The following is a 23,235-nucleotide window of genomic DNA, read 5'->3' on the forward strand; positions in this document are numbered from 1 at the left end:
GGACCACAGGTCTCGAAACTAAAACAGAAAAGGAAGAGATGAAGTGGGAGCCTAAGATCACGGTACACCAGATAAGACAGGCTGACCCTAGCTCCCCCGGCACATGCAAGCTATTGCAGCATTACTACTTGGGACTGAGACACGTGGGTCGGGAGACAGGGTCAGGAGTTAACCCCACCAACCACTTAAGGGATTTCAACAGACCACTAACCTACTACCCTGAGACTAGTGGTGTACCGCGGTTTCTCAGGGCCCCACTGCAAGGTCTGAGCAAGGGAGGGAAATGTGTCAGAGGAAAATTGCAGATTTATCTCTAATCTCCTGTAATTCTAAATATTTTTGCCATGGCTTGTGACGTGTTCATATTCTATCTGGGGAGTGGGGGGGTGACCTCCAGGGGGCCCCCAACCCCCCAAAAATAAACAATTTCTTATTACATTTCAGAGCCCGCTGGCCCCCCCGAGGGACACACACAAACACACACATACACTGAAAACACATTAAAACACAACACACATGCACACAGTCAAAATTAACATTTACCAAGGTTTTTGACAATGATTTTGTCTTCCTACCAGGTCTCGTATGGACATTCTGGGATCCCCGTCCCGCCACGTGCAGTCCTCCCAGCCGGCCCAGATGCACTCCCTGGAGGGAGGAGGTGGGGACCGGCAGGGTGGCAGTGGTAGACCAGGTCAAGAGGTCTCCGTAGCCTCTGTGGCCGACCCCGAGGCCCACAGTAACGCGTTCATCCGGTCTGTACCACTCGCCGAGGAGGAAGACTTTGACAGCAAGGAGTGGGTGATCATCGACAAGGAGACTGAGCTCCAGGACTTCCTGGGTCTCCTGGGCCCAGGGGCTGAGCCCACCACCTCGGGGCCCACCACCGACGAGGAGCCTGAGGAGCTGAGGCCCCTAGACGAAATGGAGGAGTGGAGGAGGTTACGGGGAGCTGGAGGTGGAGAGGTGGTGGTGAGGCCAAAGATGCGAGCAGGAGGCATTGGGGTGCCGCCAGAAGGGGAGGGGTCTAATGGGGCCAGTCCTGGGTACCCAGGTTATCACACTCTGCCTCATAGCCGTGGACACAGACCACGGCCACAGTCGGAGTACTTTGGAGCTCACGGACAGGTAAGAGCAATGGGCTGTGGGGTAGAGAAATGGTCTGTGTGTTGGTGTGCGAGTGTCTGGTTTGGGGTCCATTTGAACTGAATTGAAATTCGAATTAAATTGAAATGGACTGTCTTTGTCTGCATCTGTGTATGTCTTTTTGCGGGTCTATGTCTAGGTTACCCTGTTATTTCCTGTGTCGAAAATGTAACTGGACACAATTTGAAAGAATGGTATACTTATTCTTAATCTTCTCAGGCTTTGGTAGTTACTTTTTGAAGGTCCGTATACGTGTATGTATACCCACTGTTCATTTGATCATTTTCAGTACAGTGCAGAGCTTACTGTATTTCCGCTTCATCTATCCACTGACTCATGCCTGTAATGACAAAGCTGTCACAAAGTCAATGAATAATATTTGTACTGTATTTATACCGGTAGTGTTGTATTTAGTAAGTCATCCAGTGTATGCAACAGCACTGCAGATTCCAATAGCCTATAAAAAATGTACTTCCTCCATCCAGGATACACAGCTGTGCAAACAAACTTCATGAAGCACAGCAGTGTGGAGGAACTGTTATCTGCAATGACTGAATTACGGCCATAGTTTTAATAACATTCATTTGGGCAGTTACATAGATTTACGTCACTAAAATGGGTGGAGTGAAAGTTTGATTTTCCATCTGTAAATGATCTGCAGATGGTCACACTATCTGTTGATGAGCAATTGCTTGCTAAGGTTAGGGTTAAGTTTAGAAAAAGGGTAAGGGTTAAGTTTAGCGATAGGATAAGGGTTAAGGTCAGGTTTAGCGCGAGGGTTAGGCAGTGGTGGAAAAAGTACCCAATTGTCATACTTGAGTAAAAGTACAGATACCTTAATATAAAATGACTCAAGTAGAGGTAAAAGTCAGCCAGTAAAATACTACTTGAGTTAAAGTCTAAAAGTATTTGGTTTTAAATATACTTAAGTATCGAAAGTAAATGTAATTGCTAAAATATACTTTAAAAGTATAAATCATTTAAAATTCCAGACAGCACCATTTGTTGTTTTCAAAATATACGCATAGCCACTCAGACATAATTTACAAACAAAGCATTTGTGTTTAGTGAGTCCGCCAGGCCAGAGGCAGTAGGGATGACCAGGGATGTTCTCTTGATAAATGAAATTTGACAATTTTCAAAATTCAAAATGTAACGAGTACATTTTGGTTGTCAGGGAAAATGTATGGAGTAAATAGTACATTATTTTCTTTAGGAATGTAGTGAAGTAAAAAGTAAAAGTTGTCAAAAATATAAATCATAAAGTAAAGTACAGATACCCCCCCAAAAAGTATTTTTACTTAAGTACTTTAAACCACTGGGGTTGGAGTTAGTAGATAGTTTAAATGTTACTGATAGTCTGTAGAGCATCTACAGATGGACTATCCATATAAAGTGTTACCTTTTTATTTTTTATTTGGTTTAACCATTATTATTTTCTCATTGATACAAAGATGTATTTTGCTAGAGGCCTGTTCAAGATGGCAGCCATTTCAACCATTTTGTGCTGATGATGCAGGATGATGCTGTGGCGTCAGTGAATGTTCTGATAGCAAATATGTTTCTGATTGACATGTGTCAATCAAAGGAGCATGTTTTGTAGGAGTGTTATGGGTCATGATGGTAAACTGTTCCAGTACACAAAAACTGTTCCACTACACAAGTAGTGATATGTTTCTGCTCTCTCCTCTCTCTCCGCGCCAAGTCAATCTCTGCCTCTTCGAAACCCGATTTAAATATCTTGCCAAAATAACATTGGCCTGTACCTGCATATCCATGTCCAGTGACAGTCGGCAAAAACTGAAACACTCGAACAACATCCCTTTTTATCCATCCAAAATAAACCCCCACCCAAACGATTGTGCATAGGTCTCGTTTATCCCTCCCAAAAAAGAGATTGAAAAAAGAGATCCCTCCCCTTATATTTCTGCTGTCTGTGCGTGTGTGTGTTGGGCTCACTGTAACATGCACCCAGACACACAGAGACCCAGACACACAGAGACCCAGACACACAGAGACCCAGGCACACAGAGACCCAGGCACACAGAGACCCAGGCACACAGAGACCCAGGCACACAGAGACCCAGGCACACAGAGACCCAGGCACACAGAGACCCAGGCACACAGAGACCCAGGCACACAGAGACCCAGGCACACAGAGACCCAGGCACACAGAGACCCAGGCACACAGAGACCCAGGCACACAGAGACCCAGGCACACAGAGACCCAGGCACACAGAGACCCAGGCACACAGAGACCCAGGACCACACAGAGACCCAGGCACACAGAGACCCAGGCACAACAGAGACCCAGGCACGAAAACAGAGACCCAGGCACAACAGAGACCCAGGCACACAGAGACCCAGGCACACAGAGACCCAGGCACACGTACAAACAGAGACCCAGGCACACGTACAAACAGAGACCCAGGCACACGTACAAACAGAGACCCAGGCACACGTACAAACAGAGACCCAGGCACACGTGCAAACAGAGACCCAGGCACACGTGCAAACAGAGACCCAGGCACACGTGCAAACAGAGACCCAGGCACACGTGCAAACAGAGACCCAGGCACACGTGCAAACAGAGACCCAGGCACACGTGCAAACAGAGACCCAGGCACACGTGCAAACAGAGACCCAGGCACACGTGCAAACAGAGACCCAGGCACACGTGCAAACAGAGACCCAGGCACACGTGCAAACAGAGACCCAGACACACGTGCAAACAGAGACCCAGACACACGTGCAAACAGAGACCCAGACACACGTGCAAACAGAGACCCAGACACACGTGCAAACAGAGACCCAGACGTGCAGATGCACAGAGACCCAGACGTGCAGATGCACAGAGACCCAGACGCACAGAGACGCAGACGCACAGAGACCCAGACGCGCATACAAGCAGAGACCCAGACGCGCAGAGACCCAGACGCGCAGACGCGCAGAGACCCAGACGCGCAGACGCGCAGAGACCCAGACGCGCAGACGCGCAGAGACCCAGACGCGCAGACGCGCAGAGACCCAGACGCGCAGAGACCCAGACGCGCAGAGACCCAGACGCGCAGAGACCCAGACGCGCAGAGACCCAGACACGCAGAGACCCACTTCAGACATTCCCATGACAGCAGAGATAGAGAAGAGACGGAGTCTTCTTGGCCACACCCCCACCTGATGCCTTTCTCCTCCACTCTTATTGGTCTTTTTCAGTTGGAGGAGGATAGGCCCCACCCCCACCACCCGCACCACTCTTTCCCGAGGCCCAACCAATTGAGAAGATTGGCGTCGTACGTGTTCTCGTCCTCTACCCTGGAGACGGAGCAGTATCCCCATGGTAACTTGGAAGCTGGGGCGTTGATCCAGAGAAGCCGCTCTGCCGAGAGCAGCCCCGCCCGTCTCCCCTCGCGGCGCCACATGCCCCTGGTACCCGGCAGCCCCGGGGGGTCGCGACCACGACACTCCGTCCTCAACCTGTCCCGACTCCAGATACAACAGATGCTGGCTAAACTAATGAACAAGACGTGATCGGATAAAAAAGCCCAGTAGGGGTTGTATCTGACATTTTGTGTAACCACATGCAGCGCCTTTTCACGAACCACAACAACAATATCCCTTCTCCTCCTCCTCCTCACAGAAAAAACACAGTCCTGGCTATATCTACGGGGATTGGAAGGTTTTAAAAAAGGGAATATTACAAAATGTTTTTTTTTTATTATTGTGCAGTAAACTGAGGCCCACCGGCCCGGCCTGTACCCTGTGCTCCGAGTGTGCCTGTGGGTTTGTGGGACCGTGGGCCAGGAATAGTAGGATTGCATTTTGTCCTTCTTGAGGAAGTGCAGGCAAGGTGGATATCCACCCCATGAGGCATACAGCTCCGTGGAGGGACAGAGAAGGAGAACCAGGAGGGGGAGAGAGAGAAAACCACATGGTCCAAAACCTTGTACACAACAGACACTGTACACACCACTTTATTGTACACTGACACTCGTTTTTTGAAAGATGCTGTTTTTATTCAAGCACTGAGTACTGTAGCTTTCTGAGGGTTAGACTTTTAGGCAAAGAGTCTGTGGGCTTTGTGTCATTTCTGCTCTGCCCGGGCATTCATCTGCACATGCTTAGAAGTGCTTTAGGACTGGCGCAGGCATGCCTGTGTGTGGATCATCATCACCACCACTATTGCCATTTTGATTCACATGTTGTTCTTGTTTGATCTAGTTTAAAGCCAAAATCCGTTCGTTTTTGTTATTTCAAATAAAGCATAGCAAAAACATTTTTTTTACGTTTATTTAACTACGCAAGTCCGTTCAATGACAGTCTAGGAACAGTGGGTTAACTGCCTTGTTCAGGGGCAGAAGGACAGTTCTAGGAACAGTCTAGGAACTGCCTTGCAGAACGACAGATTTGTACCTTGTCAGCTCGGGGATTTGAACTTGCAACCTTTCGGTTACTAGCCCAACGCTCTAACCACTAGGCTACCCTGCCGCCCCAATGACCATTAAAAATGTTGAATTGTCATTGGAGATGCTGCTTTAATGTGCCAGGATGTTGCCAGGATGTTGAGATGAACAAAGAGAAATTATTACTGTCATGGATCAGTATAGGCAATAGATTGATAGGCAATAGATTGATAGGCAATAGATTGATAGGCAATAGATTGATAGGCAATAGATTGATAGGCAGTAGATTGATAGGCAGTAGATTGATAGGCAATAGATTGATAGGCAGTAGATTGTTAGGCAATAGATTGTTAGGCAATAGATTGTTAGGCAATAGATTGATAGGCAGTAGATTGATAGGCAGTAGATTGATAGGCAGTAGATTGATAGGCAGTAGATTGATAGGCAATAGATTGTTAGGCAGTAGATTGTTAGGCAGTAGATTGATAGGCAGTAGATTGATAGGCAATAGATTGATAGGCAATAGATTGATAGGCAGTAGATTGATAGGCAATAGATTCCCTCATTTCAGTGGAATGCTGCTTTCTTACTGCATATAAATGTTTATAAGATGTATATAACACGTTTATAACATGTCTATCATATTGTATTCAGTTTCAGTTGTGACAGTATTACCAGTGTTACCAGCAATAATTTTTTATTTTCCATAATTGTATCTAGTTTACTGTTGTGAATAATTTAATTAATCTTGCCTTGAGTCTGGACAGAGGACATGGCTCTTGTTAAGAACACGCCTTCATTTTGATGCACCAGTCATAACTATAGATTTGTGAAATGTCCGTATTGTCAAAATGTGTTGCTAACTACTGTAATTGTTTTAAAAGGAGGGGATTTAGGCTGAAATTCAATTGAACCTGCCCTAGTAATGTTTACGCAGTGCCTTTGTTTACAAACGTACCTCTCTACCTAGTAGTAGTGCTTTTTCTTTTTTTACAAAGGAGAACAGAATTTCCAAACTCCTTTTCATAATAATTGTTTAATGACAGGATAGGAGCAGAAGGGCTCATGCGGGGTTTGAACCGGGATCCCTGCCGCGAAGGGGAAGTAGGCCTATATGGTGCCGGAGGTGAGAGCATTGGGCCAGCAGTAGTAGGATTTAGGATTTATTTCATTATCAGTAGGCATTGATTTATGTCAATGTGAAATTCAAATCTTCCTACCATCACATCTAAGCCAATATGACACCAATGTTGATAAAATCAACATGATTGGAGGTTTTCCATCACACCACTCTTGTTATGATCCATTCTGATTCCTAATTCTATGGATTTGACAGTACCCAACACCGCTCTATCAATTCATTTCATTTGACCATGGGAAAAGAAGAGCTATACTGCTTTAACACCACAATGCAGGTTTAGTTGAATTGAGGCCATGTCTAGATTGTATAATGACGGGGAAATGTAATACAGTTGCCCGGTTGGTCTTCCATCAATTTCACTGTTTTCAGTGACCCAATAATGACATTCACTGAATGTATTTATCACCCTCTGATGAAGCTTAGTTCTGAGGCTCTATGTCGAGCATCTCAGGGTAGGAGTGCTGATCTAAGATCAGGTATCCCCTGTCCATGTAATCTTATTCATTATGATCTAAAAGGAAAAATGTATGCTAGATTAGCACTCCTACTCTTGAGATGCTTTGTGAATATGGGCCCTGATCTCAGTTCAGTTCGTACAATAAATAATATCGGACGCCACTTCGCTTGAACTAGTAAAGTCTGATGTGATAGGTCCTTGTTTACGCTGGTCTACAGTTTATCTGCTGCACTTTGGTTTATTTCCAAACAAGAAAAGTATACTCACGGATCAGTGAATACCTAAGTAAGGTTGGTAGGCATCTGTTAAAAACATTTGTTAAAAACATTTTGTTTGTCTGGTAACGTTGAAGTGGGTTTTGGGAGTTTTCCTACTGAAGCATTCTCATGTAAAATGGCATGCAATCATATACTGCAATCGTAGCCTGTGTAATGTTGCTCCAGTCCTGTGTGTACTGTCCTGATTACATGTAGATCTGGGTGACTTATTTGTGCTTGTGGAAAGATAGCTAGATGGCAAGAGGAAAAACATTGTCTGGTTTCTGAGTCACTTATTTATTGCCCAGTGTCCCAATCTTGGCCAGGTCGCAGTTGTAAATGAGAACTTGTTCTCAACTGGCCTATCTGGTTAAACAAAGGTGAAATAAAAAATGTGTCTGTGAGAGATGCAGATGTAGGATCTTAATTTGAGCCAATTTGCTACAGCAGGAAAATAATCCTGCAGAAACAGGAAATGTGAATTATTATCTGGATTATAATGATTGGACATTTTGTAGGGTTCATACATTTTGTTCGTTAGGGCAAATCAAGTCTGAAATTTCAAAGTGGAATCGACAAACAACTCATACACTACAAGTTTGTATTTCCTGCTGTGCAGGAAAATTCTCAGCATCAAAAGAGTGCTCAAATGAAGATCCTACATCTGTTCAGTGAAAGAAGAGACTCTTGTATAAAATACTTTTAGGATTATTTTCCTGCAATGAACTATCCTCCAGTTCATTACAAATAATGTTTGTGGGAGGTGGGTTGGAATGGGAATATGTAAGATAATACAGTGGCAATCATAGTTTTTTAACACTTTGGAGCGAATGTAAAAGATGTCAACCATTATTTGAACAACATTGTGATCCGTGAGTGTCTCTCAGTAGAGGACAGTACAGTCACTATTCTCTTTTTGTGAATATATTATAAGCATTTGTTTTTGTATCACAATAACCCTGTAGAGTTATGTATAACATTATGTATTTAAAAGCATGTATATCAAGCCATTTTTTAAATAAACATACAAAAAATTGATATTAGTACATTGCTGGATCGACAACGTTTCAACACTTTGATGTCATCTCGTCATGTGATCTTGTATATTTGCTTCACAGCTGTACATACATTTGGCAATGCACTGTTTGTAACCATGGCTACACATGAAATCACACCTGGGTTGAGCAATTTAAAAGAAAACAGAGAACATAACATGTACATATATACAGTATTATATGTATAATGCTGTGCTATGGACTTTCTGTGCCTTTTTTTATTCATGTATGTCAACTATACTAGACAATTCTCAGACGCTTGTATACAGCCAAAATATGATTAAAGGATTTGGGAAGTACTTAATTTAGCCTTTGCTGCCTTTTGTGTTTATTCAGTCATGGCTAATGGAAAATGGTTTGATGCTATGGTAGTCATTTTTAAACGTATCTAAAGTTTTCTAATATATTAATGTTTTTAAGGTCATACACTGGTTCTGCTCTGCAACAGTTTGCAGGTGTCTGTGTGTATTGATGTGTACTGAAGTATTTGTGAGGGTGTTCTTCGTATGTTTGTCCTTTTCATTTCATTAACTCATTGTTAGATAATACATCTGATATTTCATTATTATGTCCTACACTCTTAGAAAAAAGGTTTCCAAAAGGGTTCTTCAGCTGTCCCCATAGGAGAACTCTTTTTGGTTCCAGGTATAACCCATTTTTGTTCCAGCTAGAACCCTTTTTGGTTCCATGTAGAACCCACTGTGAAAAGGGTTCTACCTGGAAGCAAAAAGGGTTCTCCAAAGGATTATCCTATGGGGACAGCTGAATAACCCTTTTAGTTTCTAGATAACACCTTTTTTTCTAAGAGTGTGGCGTTCAGGGAAGGTATTTCCTTTTCTTTGATACTTGTGTACTACAGCCTCTCTCTGTGATGTGCTGCAGGCCCTGGAGCAGATCAGCCCATACCAGGATGGCAGTGGGGAGGACCTCAACTTCCAGGGTGTAGAGAGAGAGAGGCCTAACCTTCCCACGCTGGCCCTGCATCGCTTTCGACGGGTGGACTTCCTCTCTGCCTTGCTCACCGGCGCCGCCACCCTTCCGCCTCTCCAAACCTCCTTTGAGGTTGATTCCAGAACCTGTGTTGAGCAGGATCAGGATGGGAATGTGGATGCCGCTGAGGTCGGGGCTGGGGCAGTGTCCAGCGATGATGGGAGCCCCAAGAGCAGCGAGCACAGCCAGGAGGGTGATGATGGAGCTCCCTCTACTCTTCTTGCAGACGAACCTCCTCGGGACTACCCTCGCCGGGCCTCTGCAGGAGTGGGGTTTGGTGGTGATCCGGACCTGGAGCTGGAGGAAGGCTCCAAGACCCTGGTGCTCTTCTCCCCTGGAGACGTGAGGAGGTCCCTTGCCGTGGTGGGCGATCTGCCCCCGGACGATGCCGGGAGCCACCAGGGGACGCTGGCAGCCATCACACCCCAGTGCGAGAGAGCTCTGGGAAGCCTGCTGGACGTGTCTGAGCCAGGTACTTTGTTCTCCCAGTTGAAGTCCGAGCCCAAACCGCCTTCGACGGCCGTCTCCTCCATCCTGGTCAATGTGGCGCCCAATGTTGTTACTCCCACCAGCACCTCCCCTCCTTTCACCAAAGTAGAGCGGACATTCGTACACATTGCCGAGACGACCCACCATAATGTGATGAGCTCCTCAGGGACTCTGCAGCTCAGGCTGCTGCTCCCTGGGCTGGTTGAGGAGCCCACAGACGAACAGGAGAACCACTCGGAGGAAGAGAAAGAGGAGGGTGTCTTGGATGGAGAGAAAGAGAGGAGCAGGGAGAGCAGATCCGATGTGGACCGTTCAGACAAAGACGTTGAGAAGGAGAGGGAGAGTGGATCTGAGGGTGAGGTTCCAAACAGAGACATTGAAGAGGAGAGGGAGAGTGGATCTGAGGGTGAGGTTCCAAACAGAGACATTGAAGAGGAGAGGGAGAGTGGATCTGAGCGTGAGGTTCCAAACAGAGACATTGAAGAGGAGAGGGAGAGTGAATCTGAAGGGGAGTTCCAAAAGACGTATGACGTACAGAGGAGGGAGAGTGGATCAGAAAGCAACGTCTTTGAGAAAGACGAGGAAGGAGATGAAGTGAGCAGGTTTGAGGAGGAAGAGGAGAAGGAGGAGGAGGGGAAGAGAGAGAGTAGGTCCAAGGAGGAAGTTCCCGAGAGAGAAATCCCAGGTTCTCCAGAGAGAGACAACAGGGCTAAGGAGGAGGAAAAGGATGTTGCAAAGAAAGAGGTTGAGGAGTTAATCCCTCCAGAAAAAGAGATGGAAGAAGAGCCAGAACTTGGGGACGAAGCCCAGCCAGCGATCCAGTCAAACCTCTCCTCTCCCATTCTCTGTCCCCCAGAAGAACCTGAAGCCCAGGATATCCTGGTTATTTCAATAGAAACCAAGTTAGACTCTGAAACAGAGGACACCCCTATTGTCGTTTCCCCTGAGATGGAGCCAGCCCAAGACGTGATGTTAGCAGAGAAGGAGAGCCAGGTCCAGCTCGAACAAAACAATGAGGCTTCTCCACAGGAGGAACCAAAGGACCCTGGTGATCCAGAAAAATTGGCAGAGGCCAGCAAACAGACCAGGCCTCGGAAAATTAGCCGAATCCCGGTTCTCTCTCGGTCTGAGGAGGACACCAGCTCGGACCAGGACCAGTCGGCGGCATCCCAGTCATTAAAGTCTCGTCAGAGGGCCAAGCGACCTCACCTAGCCAGGTTGGTCATGGAAAGGAGGCAAGGTCGCATGCTAAGACTGGCTTCTGTTTCCTCAGCGTCCTCTGCGGATGATGGCTGTAAAGTTCCAGCAGAGATCCAGTCAGAGGAAGACACCCATGATGAGGACAACTATCTGCCCAGGAAGGAGAGGGGAATTTGGGGGGAGAGGAGTGAGGGGCGTCAAAGGAGCAGGATACCCCGTCCTGTCACACCTGTTAAGCTGCAGGGATCCTCTGTTACACCGTCTCATGCTGTCTCCCAAACGGGCCCCAATGCTAAACTCCACAAACCACAACTTTCAACTATATATACTAGGTAGGTTCAATTAAAAGCGTATTTGACAGGAAACACATGCTCGAATCAATTCCCGATCTCTAGGGGCTCACGCCAAGGCTGCCTTTTATCCACTCTGTTGTTCACCCAGCCTTTTGAATAATATTCTGAATGGATAATAATATTAATATTATGTGAAAACCTCCAGATTATAATCTTTAAGCATAATTCTACAACAGAATTCAGAATTCAAAGCGTCATTCTACATTTATGACTATCTCTGTGTTGTATCTCTATGTTTCAGGCATCAATCACACAAAACTAGGACCCCAAGAATAAATGTTCCACTGCACCAGAGGTCCCAGACTCTGCAATCCCGACCTGGACCCGGGGCCAACTCCTCCTCCCTATTCTCCACCCCCCAGACCCCCCTGCGTGGGGTCATCTCCCGAGCCCCTCTCTCTGCATGCCCCTCCCCACGTAGCCTCAGCACCTCACCCTGTTGCTACTCCACTTCCCGGACCGACAGCCCCTCCCCTCAGCGCCCACGCCGGGGGGCTGCAGTTACAGAGGTCCGGAGGCAGCTCATATCCGTGCGGGCTCAGACTGCACTTCCGCTAAAACCCAAACCGCCTCAAACCGATGATTCCTCAGCCCCTGGGACGCCCAGGAGGCGAGGCAAACTTTACCCGTTGTCATCTACATCCACACCCACCAAGGGGAAGTCAGATGCGTCTGAGAGCAAGACAGCCACCAGATAATATAGCCTAGCTTAGTGTATCAGGGCTATCTATCCACCAGACTATCCACACTGCACTTCACACACCCCTTTATCTACTGTATGTCAGAGTAACTCCACGACCTCAAACGTGTTTGTGCGAAAACACTATGTTTCAACTCTCAGCTTAAGATAACAAAGAGGGGTCTGCTTCTAATCACAGTTAAGGCCAAGAACAAAACCAGTAATAGAGAGCACCAGGCAGCAGTGAGATCCCCAATGCCACAGACTCGGGAAGTGGGTGTGAGCCCCAATGCCACAGACTAGGGAAGTGGGTGTGACCCTCAATGCCACAGACTGGGGAAGTGGGTGTGACCCCCAATGCCACAGACTGGGGAAGTGGGTGTGACCCCCAATGCCACAGACTAGGGAAGTGAGTGTGACCCCCAATGCCACAGACTAGGGAAGTGGGTGTGACCCCCAATGCCACAGACTAGGGAAGTGGGTGTGACCCCCAATGTCACAGACTAGGGATGTGGGTGTGACCCCCAATGTCACAGACTGGGGAAGTGGGTGTGACCCCCAATGCCACAGACTGGGGAAGTGGGTGTGACCCCCAATGCCACAGACTAGGGAAGTGGGTGTGACCCCCAATTCCACAGACTAGGGAAGTGGGTGTGACCCCCAATGCCACAGTCTAGGGAAGTGGGTGAGACCCCCAATGCCACAGTCTAGGGAAGTGGGTGAGACCCCCAATGCCACAGTCTAGGGAAGTGGGTGAGACCCCCAATGCCACAGACTCGGGAAGTGGGTGTGACCCCCAATGCCACAGACTCGGGAAGTGGGTGTGACCCCCAATGCCACAGACTCGGGAAGTGGGTGTGACCCCCAATGCCACAGACTAGGGAAGTGGGTGTGACCCCCAATGCCACAGACTAGGGAAGTGGGTGTGACCCCCAATGCCACAGACTAGGGAAGTGGGTGAGACCCCCAATGCCACAGACTAGGGAAGTGGGTGAGACCCCCAATGCCACAGACTAGGGAAGTGGGTGTGACCCCCAATGCCACAGACTAGGGAAGTGGGTGTGACCCCCAATGCCACAGACTAGGGAAGTGGGTGTGACCCCCAATGCCACAGACTAGGGAAGTGGGTGAGACCCCCAATGCCACAGACTAGTGAAGTGGGTGAGACCCCCAATGCCACAGACTAGTGAAGTGGGTGAGACCCCCAATGCCACAGACTAGGGAAGTGGGTGAGACCCCCAATGCCACAGACTAGGGAAGTGGGTGAGACCCCCAATGCCACAGACTGGGGAAGTGGGTGAGACCCCCAATGCCACAGACTAGGGAAGTGGGTGTGACCCCCAATGCCACAGACTAGTGAAGTGGGTGTGAGCCCCAATGCCACAGACTAGGGAAGTGGGTGTGAGCCCCAATGCCACAGACTAGGGAAGTGGGTGTGACCCCAATGCCACAGACTAGGGAAGTGGGTGTGACCCCCAATGCCACAGACTAGGGAAGTGGGTGTGAGCCCCAATGCCACAGACTAGGGAAGTGGGTGTGAGCCCCAATGCCACAGACTAGGGAAGTGGGTGTGACCCCCAATGCCACAGACTAGGGAAGTGGGTGTGACCCCCAATGCCACAGACTAGGGAAGTGGGTGTGACCCCCAATGCCACAGACTCGGGAAGTCGGTGTGACCCAAAATTCCACAGACTAGGGAAGTGGGTGTGACCCCCAATGCCACAAACTAGTGAAGTGGGTGTTCGTTACCTCCTACTGCAGCTGTGGCCTCCCTGCACCTGTCTGGGAACTTGTTCCTTAGCAGGGTTCGAATTACACATTGACTCTTGGGGCTCTGCACGATGATGGTGCCCAATGTCCATATCGATTGTGGGGTGCCTGATTTGTAATGGGGTTCCCCTAGCCTCCCCTAGCCCCCCTGTGATTCTGACTCAGTACAGCAGCCCTCGTATGCCTTAATAAGACCTGTTCTAAGACCAGTTCTTGTCTACTCCTCCCATCACTAATGCTTCCAGGGAAGAAAGAAAACTGCAACAGCAGAGCAGCAGCCTCTGATCTCACTTACTAGTTTGCTTAAAGAAGTGCTTTAAATTAAAATGATTACGTGTGATATGAAAATAATATATAGCTAAATTATAGGATTAACTTTATTTAGGTCAGACCACGGATTGTAGTTTAGGTAACACTTGACGTTCCTTCTTATGAAGAGTTCTGAACTGTTATATTGCGTTATAAGCGTTCATAGCACCTTATGGAAGTCATAGAGCATTATAAAACTACAATAAAGCAATAAGGTACCAGAAACTGTTATATATTATGAATATCTCTCTCATGCCTTATTACTTGATTGTCAAGTTTCACAATGCTCAATGACTGCATCTATGAGATTCTATTAAGGTTTTTAAAGCATTATAACACTTTACAAGGTGCTTTGAATAAAGTTACCGTCATGTAGATAAGAATCAGATCTGGATTGGTGTGCAGTTTACACTTGGCATTGTTATTTCTCTCTCACAACCAATCAGGGACTGGTAAATCTACATTTTGGAATGATAACCTGTGCCCGACCTAATGTATGATAACCGCCATAGAGTAGTATACAGTCTCATAAAGCCCTATGAAGGTGTTCATTAGACAATATCACACTTCACCAGGAGCTGCTTCACGTGTTGCTAAATGTTTCATACAGTAGGCCAATCTCTATTTGAACTAAGGGTAACGCTTTAAATTAAGGTACCTTTTATTGTAAAGTGTTACCTAAATAAGTCTCATTATTCCTCTGTCTTTTTCATTGAGATAGAAAAGGATTTTGAGGGAATCGAAATGAATGCATAAAGTCGATGTACTTGTGGCTTTGTAATGGTCAGCATGTGTTCTTGTCTACCTTGGGAAGCGGTTCACCCAGATATGATCATGAGTGGCTTTTATTTTGTAGGAGTTCATTGGATGTACCTAGAGAGTCCCAAATGGCTCTTTATTCCCAATTTAGTGCACTACTTTTGACCAGAGCCCATAGGGAGTAGGTTGCCATTTGGGGCGTAAATTAAATCAGAAACACATTTAAAGATAGATACTGTGGAATGTGTCCAAATGAACATGATTTCTGTTATTGTTGTGTTAGGGACTGTACGTTATTTATAATGAGGGATACCTGGAGGAAATCGGATCGCTCTGAAAAGAAAATGGATGGCCCTCCCTTCAGTAAAAAATATTGCACGCTTGAAAAAACACTAGTGACCTTCCCCTATACCCAAAATAATAATTCAAACAAAGTGGATAGCAGACAACATGCCTAACGTTTAACCTCACTCGTAGGACAGACAAGAGCCTTAGATATGCAGTTTTAGAAGCTGTAAGCATTACATGAAACCGTTTCGTAAGCATTACATGGCTAAGTAGCAAGGGCGGCGGGCCAGAAGGTTGTGGATTCGCAGACCACTGTGGACAAGGGTAGGGGTGAAAAGCTCTGCTTTCTAATAAAACCACTGCATGAATCTATCATCTTATTTGCAGGTCTGAGAAAAAAATAGCCTTTTATAAACGCAGAAGCAGAATCTGTTTTAATACCTCAACAGAGCATGACAGCGAATGAGCGCATGCTGCAGCACAGGCGACGTTTTGATTTCTATACAGGCTATTGTTAAAAAAGAGGGTAGTCTTCAGTTTGGAACAGGGGTAAAGTTGTCTATCAACTGTAAAAATGGAGCGCAACCGAACAAGTTATGACTGAGGTATCTGATCATCAATGAATTTGAGAAAAATACATTTGTTTTTTTAACACAGCAGCCGCAGATCATCAGGTAGGCCTATATGCACTTGCAACTTTTTTCAATTGTGAAACTATCATTTTCTAATTCATTCTATTTTATTCCATTACATTCTTGTTACAAAATAAAGATCCATAGCTCACCGCATGATCCTCAAACCAAAGACTGGCCAAACTCATGTTTCTAAAAGTGAATTCAAAGGCATTGTGGAATGACAGTGTAGCCTAATTAGGAATTTTTTGTTTCATTGATATTTCATTCTAAGTAATTATTTTAAACAGCCTTAATGCAAAATGTATAGGCATGTTGTTAAAGTGCTGTTGTTGAAATGCTGAGCACTCCTGCCTGCTTGTAGCTTGTCACAAATCCTTCAGAATGTATTTCTTAAATGGCAGACTAGACCCTTATACAGAAACCCAGCCTAAAACGCCAAACAGCAAGCAATGCAGATGTAAAAGCACGGTAGCTAGGAAAAACTCCCTATAAAGACAGGAACCTATGAAGAAACCGAGAGAGGAATCAGGCTCTGAGGGGTGGTCAGTCCTCTTCTGGCTGTGCCCGGTCGAGATTATAAGAGTACATGGCCATTAAGGCCAGATCGTTCTTCAAGATGCTCAAACGTTCATAGATGACCGACAGGGTCAAATAATAATCACAGTGTTTGTAGAGGTTGCAACAGGTCAGCACCTCAGGTGTAAATGTCAGTTTGCTTTTCATAACTGAGCATTCAGAGGTCGAGACAGCAGGTGTGGTATAGAGAGAAGGAGACCGAGAGAGCGAGTGAGGGAGCATGTCCAGTGAACGGGTCAGGATTCCATAGCCGCAGGCAGAACAGCAATAACTGGAGCAGTAGCACAATCAGGTGGACTTGGGAGGGGGAACAGCCAAGAGTTGTCAGGCCAAGTAGTCCTGAGTCATGGTCCAAGGGCTCAGGTCCTCCTGGAGGGAAGAGAGAGAGAGAGCAAGTGAGACATTGGAGAATTAGAGGGAGCATACTTAAGATCACAGGACATCAGATAAGACAGGATAATTACACCAAATAGGACAGACTGACCATAGCCCCCCGGCACATAGACTATTGCGGCATAGACACCGGAGACTGACACAGGGGGTCGGGGGACACTGTGGCCCCATCCAACGATACCCCCGAACAGGGTCAACTAGGCAGGATATAACCCCACCCACTTTGCCAAAGCACAGCCCCCACACCACCAGAGGGATATCAACAGACCACCAACATACTACCCTGAGACAAGGTGGATCTCCCCCACCGCACAAGCCCGAGGGGGTGCAAAACCGGACAGGAAGATCACGTCAATCACTCAACCCACTCAAGACGAGTATAGCGGGAATAAAGCCTGGCACGACATGATGCACCCCTCCTAAGGATGGCATGGGAGAGCACTAACAATCCAGTAACTCAGCCCCCCCATAAGGACAGAGGCAGAGAAACCCAGTGGAGAGAGGGGAGCCAGCTAGTCAGAGACAGCATGGGTGGTTCGTCACTCCAGAGCCTTGCCGTTCACCTTCGCACCCCTCTGCCAGAATACACTTAAGCATAGGGCCTACTGAAGAGATGAGTCTTCAGTAAAGACTTAAAGGTCGAGACCGATTCTGCATCTCACATGGATCGGCAGACCATTCCATAAAAATGGAGTTCTATAGGGGAAAGCCCTCACTAGCTGTTTGCTTAGAAACACTAGGAACAATGAGGAGGCCTGCGTCTTGTGACCGTAGCGTACGTGTAGGTATGTACGGCAGGACCAAATCGGAGAGATGGGTAGGAGCAAGTCCATGTAATGCTTTGTAGGTTAGGTTTTATTTCAGACGACTGTACAACCATCGAGATGAATTGTGCGGTCAAACAGAAGAACTCTTTGTTTCTTGGGACCTAGAACTAGCATCTCTCTTTTGTCAGAGTATATAAGTAAAACATTTGCCACCATCCACTTCCTTATGTCTGAAACACAGGCTTCCATGGTAGGCAATTTTGGGGCTTCACCATGTTTCATCAAAATGTACAGCTGTGTTGTCTGCATAGCAGTGAAAGTTGACATTGTGTTTCCAAATTACATCCCCAAGAGGTAGACTCTATTGTGAAAAAAATAGTGGTCCTAAAACAGACCTTGAGGAACACCCAAACTTAACTTTGATTTTTCAGAGGACAAACCATCCACAGAGACAGAGTGATATATTTTCGACAGATAAGATCTAAACCACACATAAACTTGTCTGTGTAGACCAATTAGGGTTTCCAATCTCTCTAAAAGAATGTGGTGATCGACGGTGTCAAAAGCAGCACTAAGTTCTAGGAGCACGAGGACAGACGCAGAGCCTTGGTCTGACACCATTAAAAGGTAATTTACCACCTTCACAATCGTGGTCTCAGTACTATGATTGGGTCTAAGACCAGACTGGAGCATTTCCTATACATTATTTGTCATCAGGAAGGGAGTGAGTTGCTGAGCAACAGCTTTTTAAATAACAATTTGAGAGGAATGGGAGATTCGATATTGGCAGATAGATTTTTAAAAAAAATCTGTCTCAAGGCTTTTTAAGGAGATGCTTTATTACTGCCACATTTAGTGAGTTTGGTACACATCCAGAGTATAGGTAGCCATTTATTATAGGACGGCAAAGCACAGGATGTAGCTCTTACAGTAGTTTAGAGCTGGAAGGTTTAGAGGCCATGACTATTATTGTGAATGTGTCTAGAGATACAGGATTAAAAAACTTGAGTGTCTCCATTGATCCGAGGTCCTGGGAGTTCTGTGCAGACTCAAGACAACTGAGTTTTGGAGAAATACGCATAGTCTGTAACTTGCTTTCTAATGATCATGATCTTTTCATCGAAGAAGTTCATGAATTCATCGCTGCTGAAGTGAAGGCCATCCTCACTTGGGGAATGCTGCTTTTTAGTATCAAAAATACATTTAGGATTGTTTTTATTCTCCTCAATCAGGGTGGAAAAGTAGGCTGATCTAGCAGCAATGAGGGCTTTTCAATATTACATGGTACTGTCTTTCCAAGCTAATCGGAAGACTTCCAATTTGGTGGGGAGCCATTTCCATTCCAAATCTTGCTTCAGGGCTCTGGTAATTTCTGTATGCCAGGAAGATAGTTTCTTGTGACAAATATGTTTTGTTTTTAGCGGTGCGACTGCATCTAGGGTATTACGCAAGGTTAAGTTTAGCTCCTTGGTTAGGTGGTTTTTGTACTCCAGTGTGGAAGGGAAGTCTGGAAGGGCATCTAGGAATCTTTAGGTTGTCAGAGAATTTATAGCGCGGCTTTTGATATCATTGGTTGGGGTCTGAGTTAATTATTTGTTGTGATTGAAAACGTAATAAAATGGTGGTCCAATAGTCCAGGATTATGAGGATTTTTTTTTAGATCCACAATATCTATTCCACGGGACAAAACTAGAACCAGGGTATGATTGTGGCAATGCGTAGGTCCCGAGACATGTTGGACAAAACCCACTGAGTCTAAATAAAATACAAATATTATCTGCCATGACTACGAGGTCCGATAGGAATTCAGGGAACTCAGTGAGGAATTCTGTATATGGCCCAGGAGGCCTGAAAACAGTACCTATGAAAGTGATTGAGTAGGCTGCATAGATTTCATGACTAGAAGCTCAAAAGACGAAAACGTCGTAAATTGAAAATTGCTGTCATAAATGTTAGCAACATCTCAGCCTTTGTGGGATGTGTGGGGATATGGTCACTAGTGTAACCAGAAGGAGAGGCCTCATTTAACGCTTGAGCCATGTTTCATCAAGCCAATCACATCAATCACAAGCCCTATCTCAAATATGAAGACCTACCTCTGTCAAACAGGAAGGCCTAGCTCTTATTTCTTGGATATGAAGACAATAGTCTCCAACACAAAACCCTCTTGTTGTTAGTAGCCTAAAGTAAAATTAAAATGAAGACCGTTTAAATGAATTAAGCCTTCTCAAATATCTGTGGCTGGTGCTTCATAGTAATGTAGGTTGTGTAAGTTACTAGAATCGGGCTTATTGTGAGGTCAATAAGTCTGATAAATATATTCATTATGCGCAGCGAAACATATCGTTTTTATTCAAATCAATTAAAGCAGTAGAAAGCTTACATCCGGTCCTCCTTTTCATCGCCACACTTTCCCTCTCAAACTGAACAGGACATCAATAGGCCTAGTCCGAACGCACAGGAATAGAATTGTTTTGAGAAATTCAAACATTATTTTCAAAAGAAGCCATTCACTCATCTCCTGAAGTGCCAACGTACACAGCACAGTCATTGGTTAGGCAGCACAAAAGGGTTTACATCAGCAAGAGCAGGGCAGGCTGGGGCTCATGATTGGGATAGCCTATCCATTGAAGTGTATAATGCTGTGTAGCCGAGTTTTATATACACCATCCCAGGGGCGCAAAAACACGGGAAGTACATTTTCTTGGAAATATAACTTTGCCCTGTGCTTCTCCGAGCATGCTCTTCGTATAGCCTAGGCCTATAGCCTATAGAATATGCATCATTTGATTGAGACCACACTAGGAGCACTTGATATTGCGCACCCTGCAGATAATCAGGGATGAGGGGCAGCATCGGGCACACATTGAGATGTAATTTTCAACTACTTCTCAAACACTGAGCAATATGACATTTCATCGAACCTGGACTAGATAAAAAAAATACTCAACCCTCCCCCTGACTAAAATTGAAATAGCATGGCCCAGCCCCATTTTCATCCAGGTCCCTAGTTCTGAATATTTTGAAAAGTCCTTCACAGTTTATACACATGAGGTAGAGCTAGTTATACAGGTTCATAGAATGTTTACTTCAGGTGTAAAATCATCAATCATTCCCATTTCCGACATTTTGCTAATTCCTAAACATTTTACCAGTTACAAAATCCTATGATTTTGAACATACCGTGTACCTACTTACATATTAAAAACATCCCTGTAGAATTGTATTTATTTTGCACTTTAAATGTCACTATGTTTCTTTGTCTTTTCTCAGTATGTTATTCTGTGCTTCACGTATAATGTGTTACCCTTTTATCTTACAGGAATCATAATTTCTCTCATCAAATGACAAGGATAATACAACGAAACATCTACTCTAGTACAATACGTTTTCAAATCCATTTATTTTGCTTCATACAATACCCCAACAACTTTCTGATGTCACCCCAAAATGTCTTGAACAATGTAGTGAGACATGCACTCAGGTAGAGCTGCTATGTGATGTCAATCATTCACAGTTTAATATGAAGCAATTTCATTGGCTCACACTAATAAAAGTTTGCTTTTAATTGGTCCATCTATTTTACTTTTGTACCAATCAGCATTTCCAAGAAATTTGGCATGCCTTGAAATATACTTGCTTCTGGTGTTCCATAATAGTTTATTGTACATAATATAGTTACTTCTTGAGACAAAAGGTAATCTTTATTTTTATTTGATAAATGAAAGAAGTCTTTAGAAAAAAATTGTAATTGCATTTGTTTAGTTAACTTTATTTTTCAGAAGTATCAAATTGTTGGATGAGACCTCCTCAAGCTCTAATAATACTGCTGCATTTAAACTAACAAAAATGTGTTAAATATCTGTGTTTAATTTGACATGATTCAAAATATTGTTTGGTGAGAGAGATGGAACTTAATATGGAATGTAATCCCCCCCAAAAAACAGCATTCATAACTAAATGTAAATTGAAATGCGAAGAAATGCTAACCAATCAAGGGTATTACAAACTACATGTACTTACATTTTTAAGAATGTCAAGATAAAGTATCCAATCTAAAGCGTTGACTGTTGTACATGTACTTTATCAATGAATACATAATGTGATGGTAGGAAGAGGGAGCAAAGATGGTATTCTGTTATGGGTACATTCAGTATGTTTTCTGTCCCCCTTCTCTGTGGACTATCGATCTGCCCAATCCAGGATGAACTTTGCATGAATGTGCTTCATGAATTAAATCATTATCCAATTAACTGCTTATTATATGAACTAGCTTGCTGACAAGTTGCCATTTGATCACTGATGATCAACAATAAAGATCTGCTTCATTCATGTTGGGATTGACCATTGACTTGGTTTGAATATTTATCTTTGTTTAGCTCACCAACATGGAGACCATCCATGTTGAATTTTTGCATTATGATGACATGTACAATTCATATACAATTCAAAATAGCCCTGTAACAGCAAAGCTTTACCACCATATTTTACAGTAGGTATGAGGTTATTTTCTGCATATGTATCCTTCTTTCTAGGCCAAAGAGCTCTATTTTCATGTCATTTGACCATAGCGCCAGTTCCAATCCAAGTGCCAATGCCGTTTAGCAAACTCCAGGCGGTTACATTTGTTGGTTGCTCTCAATGAAAGTGTCTTTCTGGCAACCGCTCCACAGAGCCTATTGGCAAAGAAGATGGTGTCAAATTGTAGATTTGGAAACTTGGTGACCCGAAGATGTGACCAAGTTCTGTAATTCTCCAACTGTGGCCCTTGGGGACTTTTCTTTGCCTCCAGAACCATATTCCTCACTGTGCGTGGGGACAAGATACACATGCATTCAATACCAGGCAAGATTACCACTGTTCCAGTACCCATTACCTGATTTATGAAGGTCAATAACCATTTGTGAGTTCTTTGCTTTTTCCTATGCGTGTTACTTCATTTTTCTACCCCAGTAAAACAGGAAGCCATTGAAGACCAAAATGCATTCCATAAGATAAGAATCATTTAAAAAAAGTAGAATGTTAATGCAGATTTTATTTTGTTTGTTTATATTTATAAGAATCTTTAGGGGTGCCAATAATTTTACCCCTATTTCTTTGAGAGAAAAAGTATTACTTGTTAAACAAAATCAATTTTTCTGAACAATTGCTCAGTAGCTCAGTGTTTGTATTATTTATTTTATGCAGTCTTTTTTAGTCATCTTTGTCAAGGGTGCCATTCATTTTGGACCGGACTGTACATCGATATTCCATGATTTTGATTTGATTTCATTAAATTAAACCGCGGCCAGTGTGCCCCAATGCCCTTCCTTGCTTTCATGCCTCACTTCTCTTTCGGGGCAAAGTGAGTTGGCACATTAGTCTCCTCAGTTACCCATTTTCAAAGGATTTAAGATTAAACTAGCAAAACCAGAGACACTTGTACAAAGTCTACAGTACAGAACAAATCTATTACAGATTTCTACAACCTGTGGGTCTAATCCTGAATGCTGATTGGTTAAAAGTGCATTCCAACTGGTGTCTATTCCACAAGTTACCACCGGCTAAATCTATGACGTTAAAATGATGATT

General features: G+C 44.7%; 1 protein-coding gene across 3 annotated transcripts in view; it reads left to right on the forward strand.

Annotated features, from left to right (window-relative positions):
* LOC106577167 (tau-tubulin kinase 1) overlaps nt 1-21,996 on the forward strand; it is a 38,203-nt gene extending 16,207 nt beyond the window's left edge. For all 3 annotated transcript variants that reach the window (XM_014154979.2, XM_014154981.2, XM_045700987.1), the window contains 3 exons: nt 579-1,128; nt 9,339-11,467; nt 11,730-21,996. In XM_014154979.2, coding sequence (XP_014010454.1) covers nt 579-1,128; nt 9,339-11,467; nt 11,730-12,186 — 3,136 coding nt within the window. In that variant the 3' untranslated portion in view covers nt 12,187-21,996. The remainder of the gene's footprint in view (nt 1-578; nt 1,129-9,338; nt 11,468-11,729) is intronic.
* Nucleotides 21,997-23,235: the final 1,239 nt, after the last annotated feature.

The sequence above is a fragment of the Salmo salar genome, chromosome ssa18 (genome assembly GCF_905237065.1).
Source record: "Salmo salar chromosome ssa18, Ssal_v3.1, whole genome shotgun sequence".
Lineage (NCBI taxonomy): Eukaryota > Metazoa > Chordata > Actinopteri > Salmoniformes > Salmonidae > Salmo > Salmo salar.